Genomic DNA, 12,255 nt, shown 5'->3' on the forward strand with positions numbered 1-12,255 from the left:
GTGTACTTGATGGCTGTGTAGATGGAGTAAGACCAAAATCCATAGAAAGTCATTTAGTATCTGGGAACTTAGGCAGCATAAAGGTAACTGGATAGAAAGCCATTAAGTTGTCTTTGTAGTATAATGAATGCTCTTTAAGATCAAAGGATATTATATTTGGTAAGTAGAATATAGGATCAGAGCTGTTTATGAAAAGGGTGACCCTTTTAAATTAATCACTGTATGTATATACTTAAAACACATAGTTGTTTCTTCCAGATTATAAACTGTGTTGGCTGGTTCATAATTTTGTGTGTATGAGGTGTTTGCAAGTATAAAAGTGCACACATAGAGTCCAGAGGCATATGTCAGGTATCTCCTGTCACCCTCTACCTTGTTCCTTTGAGGCTGATTCTGGAGCTCCCATTTTTCAGCTAGGTCCTCAGCCATGCATGGGACCACACCCATCTCTCCATGGGGGCTTGGCTCTGAACTCCCATCCTCATTCTTTGCAGAAAGCGTTCCTAACCCTGAACTACCTCTCTAGCTAATGGCTCACAAGTTGTGTTTTGATGAGAGAATATTTTATTTTTTTGCCACACCTGTGCCACTTTTTTTAAGGAGTTGTACTTTTGCTTTTGTGGGGCAGCTGTTCAGTAAATATTTCCCCAATAACTGAAACCCTGAAAACTAATGGGGATCTTATCTCCTTCCCAGGAAAAAAACCTTAATGGAATTTTAAATTACCATTATTTTAGCATACTATGAATTTGACCATAAAATTTTCTTCCTACAGTTTAAAGTTGAAGAAAGCCTGTTCTTTTGGTTAACATTTTTTTTTCCTTCTTCTGCAGGTATGGCCTCACAAGTCTTGGTCTACCCACCATACGTTTATCAAACTCAGTCAAGTGCCTTTTGTAGTGTGAAGAAACTCAAAGTAGAGCCAAGCAGTTGTGTTTTCCAGGAAAGAAACTATCCACAGACCTATGTGAATGGTAGAAACTTTGGGAACTCTCATCCTTCCACGAAGGGTAGTGCTTTCCAGACAAAGATACCATTTACTAAACCTCGAGGACACAGTTTTTCATTGCAGGCAGGTGCCGTTGTTGTCAAAGACACTGCCGGTGCTACAAAGGTCATAGCAGCTCAAGCGCAGCAAGCTGGAGTGGAGGCACCTCGGACCGTGGTGTGGCGAAACAGGTTACATTTCCTAGAAGGTCCCCAGCGATGTGGATTGAAGCGCAAGAGTGAGGAGTTGGATAATCACAGCGGCGCGATGCAGATTGTCGATGAACTGTCCATACTTCCTGCAATGTTGCAAACGAACATGGGAAATCCAGTGACAGTTGTGACAACGACCACAGGATCAAAACAGAACTGTACCAGCGGAGAAGGCGATTATCAGTTAGTGCAGCATGAAGTCTTATGCTCTATGAAAAACACATATGAAGTCCTTGATTTTCTTGGTCGTGGCACTTTTGGCCAGGTTGTTAAATGCTGGAAGAGAGGAACAAATGAGATTGTAGCAATCAAAATTTTGAAGAACCACCCTTCTTACGCACGCCAAGGGCAGATAGAAGTGAGCATCTTAGCAAGGCTCAGTACTGAGAACGCCGATGAGTATAACTTTGTGCGGGCCTATGAGTGCTTCCAGCACCGCAGCCATACTTGCCTGGTCTTTGAGATGCTGGAGCAGAACCTGTATGACTTCCTGAAGCAGAATAAATTCAGTCCCCTGCCCCTGAAGGTGATCCGGCCCGTTCTTCAGCAAGTGGCCACTGCGCTGAAGAAGTTAAAGAGTCTTGGTTTAATTCATGCTGACCTCAAACCAGAGAATATTATGTTGGTGGATCCTGTTCGACAGCCATACAGGGTTAAAGTGATAGACTTTGGGTCAGCCAGTCATGTATCAAAGACTGTTTGTTCAACGTATCTACAATCTCGGTACTACAGGTAGGCAGCAACTGCTTTTTGGCTGTTTAACAAATGCCAGGTTTCTGCTCAGTGAAATTTGATATGTGTATGTGATGAGAGAGCCTGCTTCAGTTAAATAAGAAAATCAATAAGATCTATTTAGGTTTGAAGTTTTAAAAAGAAGTGAAAAAATCAAGGCATAACATTGCTTCAAGGGCCGGGTGGTGGTGGTGCATGCCATTAATTCCAACACTCGGATGACAAAGGCTGGTGGATCTCTGTTCGAGGCCAGCCTGGTCTACAAAGCTACACAGAGAAAACCTGACTTGAAAAATCAAAAAAAAAATTTTTTTTGCTTCAAGGACAACAGAAATCTCTACTAGTTCCATGCTGAAGACATGGTTATTTCTATTAGTAATAGAGGGTAGGAAAGAATGACACACAAGTAAAATGATAAATGCAAGTCTTTACATGTTGAAAAATGTTGTTGAAAGTAGTTTTTGTGCATTTCTTGGAGCATTTTGGTGCTTGGAAAAGGTAATTTTAATTTTTAAAGTTTTGCTTTTTTATTCATGTATATGTACATGCCATGGTATACATGTGCAAGTCCAAGGACAACTTGTGGGAATCTGGTCTCTTCTCTCTACAATGTGGGTCCCTGGGATTGAACCGAGATAATCAGACTTGGTGGTGAATGCCTTTACCTACTGAGCCATCTCCCTAGTTCTGGAGAAGTAATTTAATAAAGACACAATCTCATTTAACAATGTTTAGAGACGTTATGAATTCAGGCCATTATTCTGATGAATGACTTTAAGATTCACATGTATTTACATAGCTGTCATGAAGTTTTCTATGTATATGCTATGAGCAATGTTATTTTAGTGTTGGTGCTGTGAGTGTGCAGAAGAAATCGAGGACAAAAATAATTTTCCATGCAGCTATTAACAGAGATCTGCAATGTCAAGATGAGTGTAATGCTAGCCTGAAGTTCTATGTCTCAGAGGCTAGCTAATGTTTTAAGTTCTTTTGTGAGTATGAAAATGTGTTTGAATTCATAGCTTGAGTTCCCCATTCATAAATTGGGTCATAAGTTATTTACATTTCAGCATCAACATGAGTGCTGAGACATTCTCATTGTCCTCTATAGCACTGTGATTGCCAACACAGTGGGGGCAAGTGCAGGAGCAGTACTGGCACCTGGAGTGGCCGTTCATAAGTTACTAAATAGATGGAAATGCAGTTTATGGCCAGTGGTTGCTCCAGCCTAGGGTTAAAAACTTGGCCCAGCAAGAGGTTAGTTGTTTTTGGTGTCACATTTGCCTTTATACCACTTCTGGTTTTCCTGTTCAGTCTTCTGTAAACATGCTGTAAGACCTTGCACAAATAAAGAGAAGTAAGCCAGTCATCTACAAAACCAACTCTATGCCTTGCTATTAGTTATCAGAAGAAATCCCATGCTCGTGTAATTTAGTTACAATTAAACGTATTGATAGAAGTTTAGGAATTAGAAATGTAGTCTTAACTTATCCTTAGTATATTTTAGATTGCATTATTTCTAGTATTAGACTTCTGAATATCATTCTTAAAACTGTTCAAATGTGGGATTTGGAGGTATACGGTTTAAATTCAGTCCTGGAGAGGCAGAGGCAAGAGTGTCTCTGTTAGAGGACACACACACACACACACACACACACACACACACACACACACACACACACACACACCAAAAAAAACCCAAACGCGTTTTCAATAACCAAAGGGTAATTTGCTGTTGTAGCAGGGTAGCAGATCTGACTTAGTTTCAAATAATTAGATTTACTTGATTCTCTGTCTTCCTAACCACTGTTTTCTTTCTTCTTCTAGTTCATTGAAATGTATGATTCAATTTTAGCTAATTTTTTTTTCCCCTGGAAAAAAATGATTTTGAAATCTTAAATGAAAAGAATAGTGTTTCTCCCTCCTCATGTCCTTTGTACACCATAGACTGGATTCAGAGCTTTTACTGGGCGGCTAGCTTATTATATAAACTCCAGTTCCAGCTGCCTGGGCCCTATGTTTAGTTCACTTCTTAGTGGATGACTTGATTATATTTGGGCACTGCATTACTTCCATGTCAGGTTCTGTGCTGGGTGATGTCTATTCTCCTTTCCATGACTGAAATGTGTGGGGTGGGGATAAACAACAACAGAAACATTAACCTAGTTTTTATACTTGAGAATTTCTCTTGGTTTAGTCAATGTTTCCAAAGAGTCAAGTCCTTCGAAAAGCAATCTAAAATGCTTACTGGTTTGTGATTCGGTTTCCAGCACTAGGTCTTTGCATAAATATCAGCCTCTGTGTCAAGAATGGAAGAAAATGACAAAAAATTCTAAGTATAATTTCCATTCTGTTTATTTATAAAATTTGGATTACTATTTACCTGGTTTTCAGAAGCTGTACAGAACTGAGGTTAGTCACAGGTTCTGTGTTTAGAGTTTAAAACTATGGAATTTGTATTTAGTAAACAAAAGCTCATGCTTATATGTTAGATGATTCTGACTTGACAAAAAGTCAAAGTCGGCTTGGTGGCTGTTAGATTTAAGAGGTAGGATAGTTAGTAAATACTAAGATAGATTAGCAAAAATGCATTGTAGTTCTTAATTAGATACTGTCCTAATGTCTGATATATATTTTTGCATGAAAATGGCAGCTAGCTATTACTTGACTTCAAAATTTGCACATCATTTTTGGAACCCTACTGTTCCTGTCTTAGCTTATGACAAGGTTACTTAGATTCTGTGTGACTAAAACGTGAAAGTATAATATTTTAAGATAGGGACACTATAGGTATGTCCTAGATTCCGAGGTAAAGGATTGCATTTAGACACAGATTCATGTGTTTGAACTGTGTAACACAAACGTAGTACGGATATCTTAAAATAGACTGGCGTAGTGGCAGAGATTGTTGACTACTATAGATGGTGAGGCTGTCTAGCCCCTGCTGTGATGGAAGCCAGAAGTACATGCTAAGGGCATTGATTTGTTCAAGGTCAGCATGTTCTAAATTCAGCTGCCTGAACGTGGTTTCTGTCAAGAACACATAGGGCTTTTGAATGTGGAAAGGTTTAGCAGCAGAAGGTGCTGTATTTATGAGGTGTGGTGGCAATATTCAGGTCATGAAGTTATTTTTTTCTTTTTTAAATATAGAATTTTAGCCTGTGGGTCTCAGCTACTTCAGAGCAGAGACAGGAAAGTGGGCTATAAAGTAACCTGCTTAGCAGGTTACTATATATATATGTGTGTGATATATAGGTGTGTGTGTGTGTGTGTGTGTGTGTTAATTGCCATTGAAAATTCTTTGTAGGAATTAGGGTGTAAATTAGTGAGACTACTCAGTTGTGGTTCTATCCCACCTTGGGGTAGGTTGTGAGGCTTATTGTTATTCTTGTGACAGTACAGAAAGATGGAATGATGATCAATTCTTTAGGGCATACCCACATCTCATTTCTTCTTGGACCCAGAAGTATCAAAGGTAAAGTTCCTATAACAAAATTAAGCCATATAGAAAGACCCATGATTGATACTTTATATGGGTTACTATTCAATCAATCAATCAATCAATCAATCAATTATTAATTTTGAGGCAGGCCTGGCCTTATAAACTTACAGCTGTCTTACAGGAGTGCCTCAGCCTCCTGAGCACTGGGTGTGTGCCGCCAAGCCTAGCTAGGCTACTGTAAAGTAGACTACTGTGCTTCTATACCATCTCATTTTTGTTTTCAGAGCACTTTTAACTATCCTACTTTGTTTCTCATCTCTCTCTTTTTGGAGGTTTGGGGAGTGGGAGGATAAGTCTTACTATATAAGCCTAGGATGGCTGGGAATTTACACTGTAGCCCAGGCTGGCCTTGAGGATAATTAATTTGAAGCATACAATCCCATGATTTTGAATATAGTCATAGTTCTCCATTGAAGAATCAATTTTAGAATGCTTATGTACTTTCCCAAGTCATTGTTCTCCAATCTTCTCATCTCCCAGCCCCATTCAACCTCCAATCAATGTTGTAGCATGTATTAGTAGCAAGTATTAGCAGTTCATTTCTCTTTACTGAGTTTTAGATATACGGCATTGTATGCTTATGATCATGAATGGTTGAAGATCTAAAAATATATAATACCAGTGAAAATAATATAGAAATAGAGTTTATAACATTGTCAATGATTAGGGCTGTTTCCTAAAATACTTTGTACCTGTAAAGTGGGATTGGGTACATTGACTAGTACAAAAATAGCCTCAGCCTGACTTGCAATGTGATGAGTAGCTATCCAATGAGAAAAGTGAGAGAACCTGATAGAATGGGCTATTCTTTTATTCTTTTATATTATTTTCAAATTTTTAGTTTTCCCACACTTTTTTCTGTACACACACACACACACACACATACACACACACACACAGAGAGAGAGAGAGAGAGAGAGAGAGAGGAGAGAGAGAGAGAGATTTAGATATGAAGCCCCTTTGCCTCCAAATAGTTCAAATAGTTCAGCATACATATCTTAGACTCAAGGCCATTTTTGGCTCAGTGGGTCCTTGGCAGCGTGAGTTCAATTCCCTGAACCCATAAAAAGTTGAAGGAGAAGTGACTCCTGGGAATTATCATTTGACCTGCATATGCATGCCTACCCACACATCATATATACATAGCAACAACAACAGCAACAATTTATAGACATTCCTTGCCTAGCCTTATAATTTTCAACATCAGTTAGCATCAGTATTACAGATTTGGTGAGCTTATTTTGCCTACCTAAAAAATTTACAGGAGTTTTTGTGTTTGTACATAACACATGTATGATGCAGGATACATAGTCAGAAGACAACTTTCAGGAAGGAGTTGGTTCTTGCCTTTTACCATGTTGAGGCAGGGACTTGTGTTGCTTCTCTTGTACTGCCTACTCCAGGCTAGCTGGCCCTGGAACTTCCCAGCTGTTCTCTCATCTCTGCCTCCCATCTTGTACAAATTACTTCAGAGTGCCCAGTCAAAGAAAGCCCCTTCAACTTGCCCCCAGCCTCTGTGATATGATCTTAGCCTTCTTTAAGTGCTTGCTTTCTGGTACAAGATGTTCTGGCTTGCCTTGTGCTTGATCCAGCCCTACGATTGACTTCTCAGTAGAACTCTCTCTCTCTCTCTCTCTCTCTCTCTCTCTCTCTCTCTCTCTCTCTCTCTCTCTCCCCCCTTCCCTCTCCCTCTCCCTCTCCCCCTCCTTCTCCCCTCCCTCTCCCTCTCTCTTTCCCTTCCACCCCCCATACATTCTTTGTAGTTTTTTTTGAGACAGGGTTTCTCTGTGTATCCCTGGCTGTCCTAGAACTCTCTTTGTAGACCAGGCTGACCTCAAACTCACAGGGATCCATCTGCCTTTGCCTCCTGAGTGTATCTACCACCACTGTCAGCTTAATTTCTTTATTTTATTTGGGAGTGGTTATTTAGTAAACAAGATCTGTATTATATTGGAAATGTACTTATTGATATGAGAGTATTAGTGCTTTCTCAGACCCTTTTCATGGTAAACTAGAAAATACATGGTGTGTGTTTGAGCTTTACATCTCTACAGGTTTATGTAGTAAAGACATGGATGCATGCTGGTATATCTGGTTCTGACACCTTGAGTTCCTCCCTCCCTCCCTCCCTCCCTCCCTCCCTCCCTCCCTCCCTCTTTTCCTTCCTTCCTTCATTCATTTTTTTTTTTTTTTTTGAGACAAGAGTCTCTATGTAAGTCTGGCTGTCCTGGATCTCACTATGTAGAGCAGGCTGGTCTGGGATGCACAGAGATCTGCCTGCTCCTGCTTCTACCTCCGGAATGCTGGGATTAAAGGCGTGAGCTACTATACCCAGCTGTAGTTATATGTAGGCATTATAAGCCAACATATTTATAAAAAAAGTTTCTCTCAGATTTTCTATCCACCTAGTGGGTAGCTCCTTTGAACAAAAAAAGAATTCTGGCCAGTAAACAGATTCAGTGTGTATATATTATTTCTTTTCTTAAAATATAGAATTGTTAGAACCTAGTGTGTTATTTTTACCTTGCTTAAAGCACTGTTCTTGGGGTCTGTGCTGTGGAAAATATTTTAGACAATATCTATTTTAGTATTGTACATAAGAGACTAAATGCCATAGAAAGACAGAATGAATTGGCCATGTCCTAAATACTGTTCAAAAGAGTAATGGAATTAATGTATACATTTAGTGTTAGATCTTTCTGTTGATGAGACAAAAAAAGATATCCTTCTCATGTAATCTTTATACATAGCTCCTGTGTGATGATTCCAGGATTATTTTTATAAAATGATAGTTTGTGCATATAGTTGAAAAAAATAAATTAGAACCAGAAGGAATGAATAAAGAATGACAGAAGTGGCGCAGAACCAGGACACTGAAACTGAATTCTTGTTTCTGTCATTGACTGATGTGCTCTATGAATGAGGAATCTACTTAACATTATGCTTCTGCATAAACAAAGGGAACTCTTACCACCCTGTGTCTTATAGGTGTGGAGTAGTGTATAAATCTTTAATGTGTAAATGTACAATGGTGCTATCCAGGCATATGACAAAAGCATTTTTTAAAGCTTCATCAAGTTGACTTTAATTCTGCACATGGTAGCTATAAAATATAGAACAAACGTAACGTCATGTAAGCTAGGCTGATTAGTCATGTCCTGGCAGGCTTGGAAGGCTGTGTGCTAAAACTGCTTGTACCTATTATAGTTACTCATAGGTTAAAAGAAGACTTTTATGATGGCCTTTTATTCTAGTCAATAAAAGCTTTTGATGTCAGTGGCTGTGCATTTCCCTTGGGCTGTCCATAGAGCCTCATGGTGTATATTGACAGTAGACTGGAGGGAGGACTTAGGTTAGATGACAGCTTCTCTACACACCTGAGAACGTGTATGCACATTTATTTCTGTGTCTTCAGCTTCTTCCTGTGGCTGGATTTAGTACCCTGAATGTTATTAGCCTCAAGTGTGTTACCATGGAAGAGTGCCAGTTCTGTGCTGGTGAATAATTTAGGTATCAGCTGGTGAGGTGAGATTACTGAGGAGACAAACTCCAAGACATTAAAAAGTGTGTAAAGCTTTAATGTGTAAATGTACAATGGTGCAATCCAGGCATATGACAAAAGTGTTTTTTAAAGCTTCATCAAATTGACTTTAATTCTGCACATGGTAGTTATAAAATATAGAAACAAACATTAAAAAAAATGTTTCTTTAGGGAGAATGTACTGAGTTACAAAAATTGTATATATTTATCTAAAATTCAAATTATTTCACTTAATATTTTTAAATTATAAAGCTTTTTGTTTGTTTTTTGTTTGTCTTGTTTTTTCTAGACAGGGTTTCTCTGAGTAGCCCCGGCTCTCCTGGAACTCACTTTGTAGACCAGGCTGGCCTCAAATATTTTATTTTTAGAAATTCTGTATCTGTGTTGGGTATGTGCATGTGAATGCAGGTGCTTGCTAAATAGGCCAGAGCATCAGATCTGGGAGCTAGCGTTTAGGTAGTTGCGAGCTAGTTGTCTGATGTGGGAGTTGGGACTGAACTCAGGTCCTCTGCAAGAGCAGGAGGCTCCCGAACTGTTAAACCATCTCTCTAGCCACATGATAATCTTTAAAAGCTAGTAAGAATGTAGCAAAGTAGGAACATTTCTCTCCCTTTATGTTTTGATTTTACAATTTTACAGAACATGTTTGCCCTTTATTCAAAACAAATCTATTATATGGCTATAATTTTTAGATAAAGTCATACGGATCCTACATGTATGAGCCTGCCTCTTTATAGGTATACATTCACATTTTTTTTCCATTTACATAGGCTGAAGCAACCCTCCCTCTCTCCCTCCCTGCCTCCCTGCCTCCCTCCCTCCCTCCCTTCCTTCCTTCCTTTCTTCCTTTCTTCCTTCCTTCCCTGTAGCCTTGGAGCTACTGTAGCCCAAAACTCACAGAGCTCCACCTGCCTCTGCTTCCCGAGTGCTGTGATTAAAGGCGAGCGCCACCATCCTGCCTACTTTCACATTTTTATGAGGAAGATTGCTAAGGTAGTGGGTATGTACATTTTTTCTGAGAGATACTATACTCCTTCCTAAATATTAAGCTGGTCCAGTATGTTTAATTGTAACATGAAAATGGCATTTTCGGACTAGGATGTAGCTCACTTAGTTTATAGAGTGCTTGCTTGGCATGCAGGAAGCCTTGAGTTTGGTCCCCACCATGGTATGTATTGTGTATTTGGTTCCTGTAATCTTAGCACCCAGGAGGTAGAGGCAGAAGGACCAGAAATTTAACATTATCCAGCTGCATACTGAGTTCTAGGATGTTCCAGACCCTTTCATTTCCGTGTCTTCTCTTCCTTGCCTAGAAATCTTATGTAAAAAAAGGATAACAATACCTTTCTTCACCATATAACTTCTAATTTGAAACATCGTAGCCACTTTTACTAAGCATAAAAAATGGATCCGTTTTCTGTGTCATGTACTTGTCCCCATCACTGTGCTGACCTTTAAGGTAGCTATAAAAATAGTAATATCACCTGCATTTTATGGATAGGAAGTTGAGATTCAGGTGTGTTAAACAACAATCTGACTCCAGCCTGCAAACTACAGAGCTGTGGTTTGAACTCAGTTGTACCTTCTCATGTCCTACTCTTCTTCAGGGGGTTCACCTTTCTTCCTGAAGCTCCTCTATTGGAGGATATGGATGTGGTCGTCCTCTTCCTCTCTAATCCCCTCTGGCTGCTCATCTGCTGTGACTTGGTGCTTCTGGATTGTACTGCCTGATGTCATGCGCTTAGGTTTATCTTTTCACTCTCTGACAGTCTTTCTTGTTCCTTTCCTCCTCTCCTCTATGAATTCATGACGGTCTTGTCTCCCTATGATTTTTTTAAAAAAAATTTTTAGTTTTGAGATTATAATTACATTATCTCCCCTATTTGGTGGTTAGAGAGCTGTTGGTTACTTCTAAAAGTGCGAACCACTACTGTACTTTTAGGGTTTTATGCCAGGTTCACTGTTGGGGTTCATAGGTGTCAGAGCTTGGTTGCTTTCTTCCTTTGAAAGCTCCATGTCTAAGTGTGAGATTCCCCTCTAGCCATGTCCCGTCTTCTGACTATTTTTGAATAATCTTATAGAGGTATCACCATCCTCAGGAACAATTAATCTTAACATCTTTGTATCCTCCTGTATCTCAGGTCAACATTAAGGAACCATTTTCTGGTTTATTCATTGTTAGAAACAGTCACTTTCTCTTACTGAATTTGTAATCAGCATGTGACCAGATCCTATTGATTTAACTCTGATATATTCCCATGTGTTATTTTCCCCACACCTTTTACTATGTCTTGTTCTGGTCTGGACCTCTGTACAGTAATTTTTTTCTTTAATTTTTTTTAAAGATTTGCTTTTATGTGTGTCTTAGGGTTTCTTTTTTTAAATTTATTTTTATTTTATGTGCATTGGTATTTTGCCTCCATGTCCGTCTGTGTGAAGGTGTCAGAAGCTCTGGAACTGGAGTTACAGACAGGTGTGAGCTGTCATGTGTGTGCTGAGAATTGAACCTGTGTCTTCTGGAAAAGCAGTGGTTTTTTTTTTTTTTTTTTTTTTTAAACCACTGAGCCGCCTCTCCAGCCCCATTATTCTCTTATAGGATTTATTTCTTGTTTTCCTAATAAGTTTCCTCCTTTCATTTTTATAAGGCACATTTCCTTGTATCTTCCTTATAGGTAGGTATTAAACACCTTTAGTAACCTCTCCATCTCCTTTTCCCATGCTAGGGATTGACCCTAAGACTTTGCATGTGCTAGGAAAATACTTTATCACAGAGCTACATCCCCAGGTTCCTTAGTGCTTGTATTGCTGTGATAAAACTTTAGGACCAAAGACAACTTGGGGAAGAAATGCTTTTTTTTTTTTTTTTTTTCTTCCTCCAGGCAGGATTTCTCTGTGTAGCACTGTTTGTCCTGGAACTCACTCTGTAGACCAGGCTGGCTTTGAACTCACAGGAACTCGAAGCAGGAGTTGATGGTGAAGCTTTGGAGCACTGCTGTTTATTGGCTTGTTCTCATGGCTTGCTCATGAGTTCCAGGTGTTTGTGAACCCCTGAGTGCATGCGGAGAACTGAACTCAGGTCCTCTAGAATAGCAAGAAGGGCTCGTATCTTTAGAGCTGTTTCTTCAGCCGCTCTCCAGATGCCTTTGATAGTGTACAAAATTTTTTGTTTTAAAAGTTTAGTTTTCTATTTTTTCTTTTGTCATCCATGCTTGTGGCTTCAAATTTAAGAAACTTGTCGAATTTAAGGTTATAAAGGTATGTAACTATATTCTAATAATGT

The 12,255-nt window shown here is 39.2% G+C and overlaps 1 protein-coding gene across 7 annotated transcripts in view; it reads left to right on the forward strand.

Moving 5' to 3' along the window:
* The window catches only part of Hipk3 (homeodomain interacting protein kinase 3), a 74,009-nt gene that overhangs the window by 24,706 nt on the left and 37,048 nt on the right, over positions 1-12,255 (forward strand). For all 7 annotated transcript variants that reach the window (XM_051184047.1, XM_051184053.1, XM_051184048.1 and 4 more), the window contains exon 2: positions 834-1,932. In XM_051184047.1, coding sequence (XP_051040004.1) covers positions 834-1,932 — 1,099 coding nt within the window. The remainder of the gene's footprint in view (positions 1-833; positions 1,933-12,255) is intronic.

This window comes from Phodopus roborovskii, unplaced genomic scaffold, assembly GCF_943737965.1.
Source record: "Phodopus roborovskii unplaced genomic scaffold, PHOROB, whole genome shotgun sequence".
Classification (NCBI taxonomy): Eukaryota; Metazoa; Chordata; class Mammalia; order Rodentia; family Cricetidae; genus Phodopus; species Phodopus roborovskii.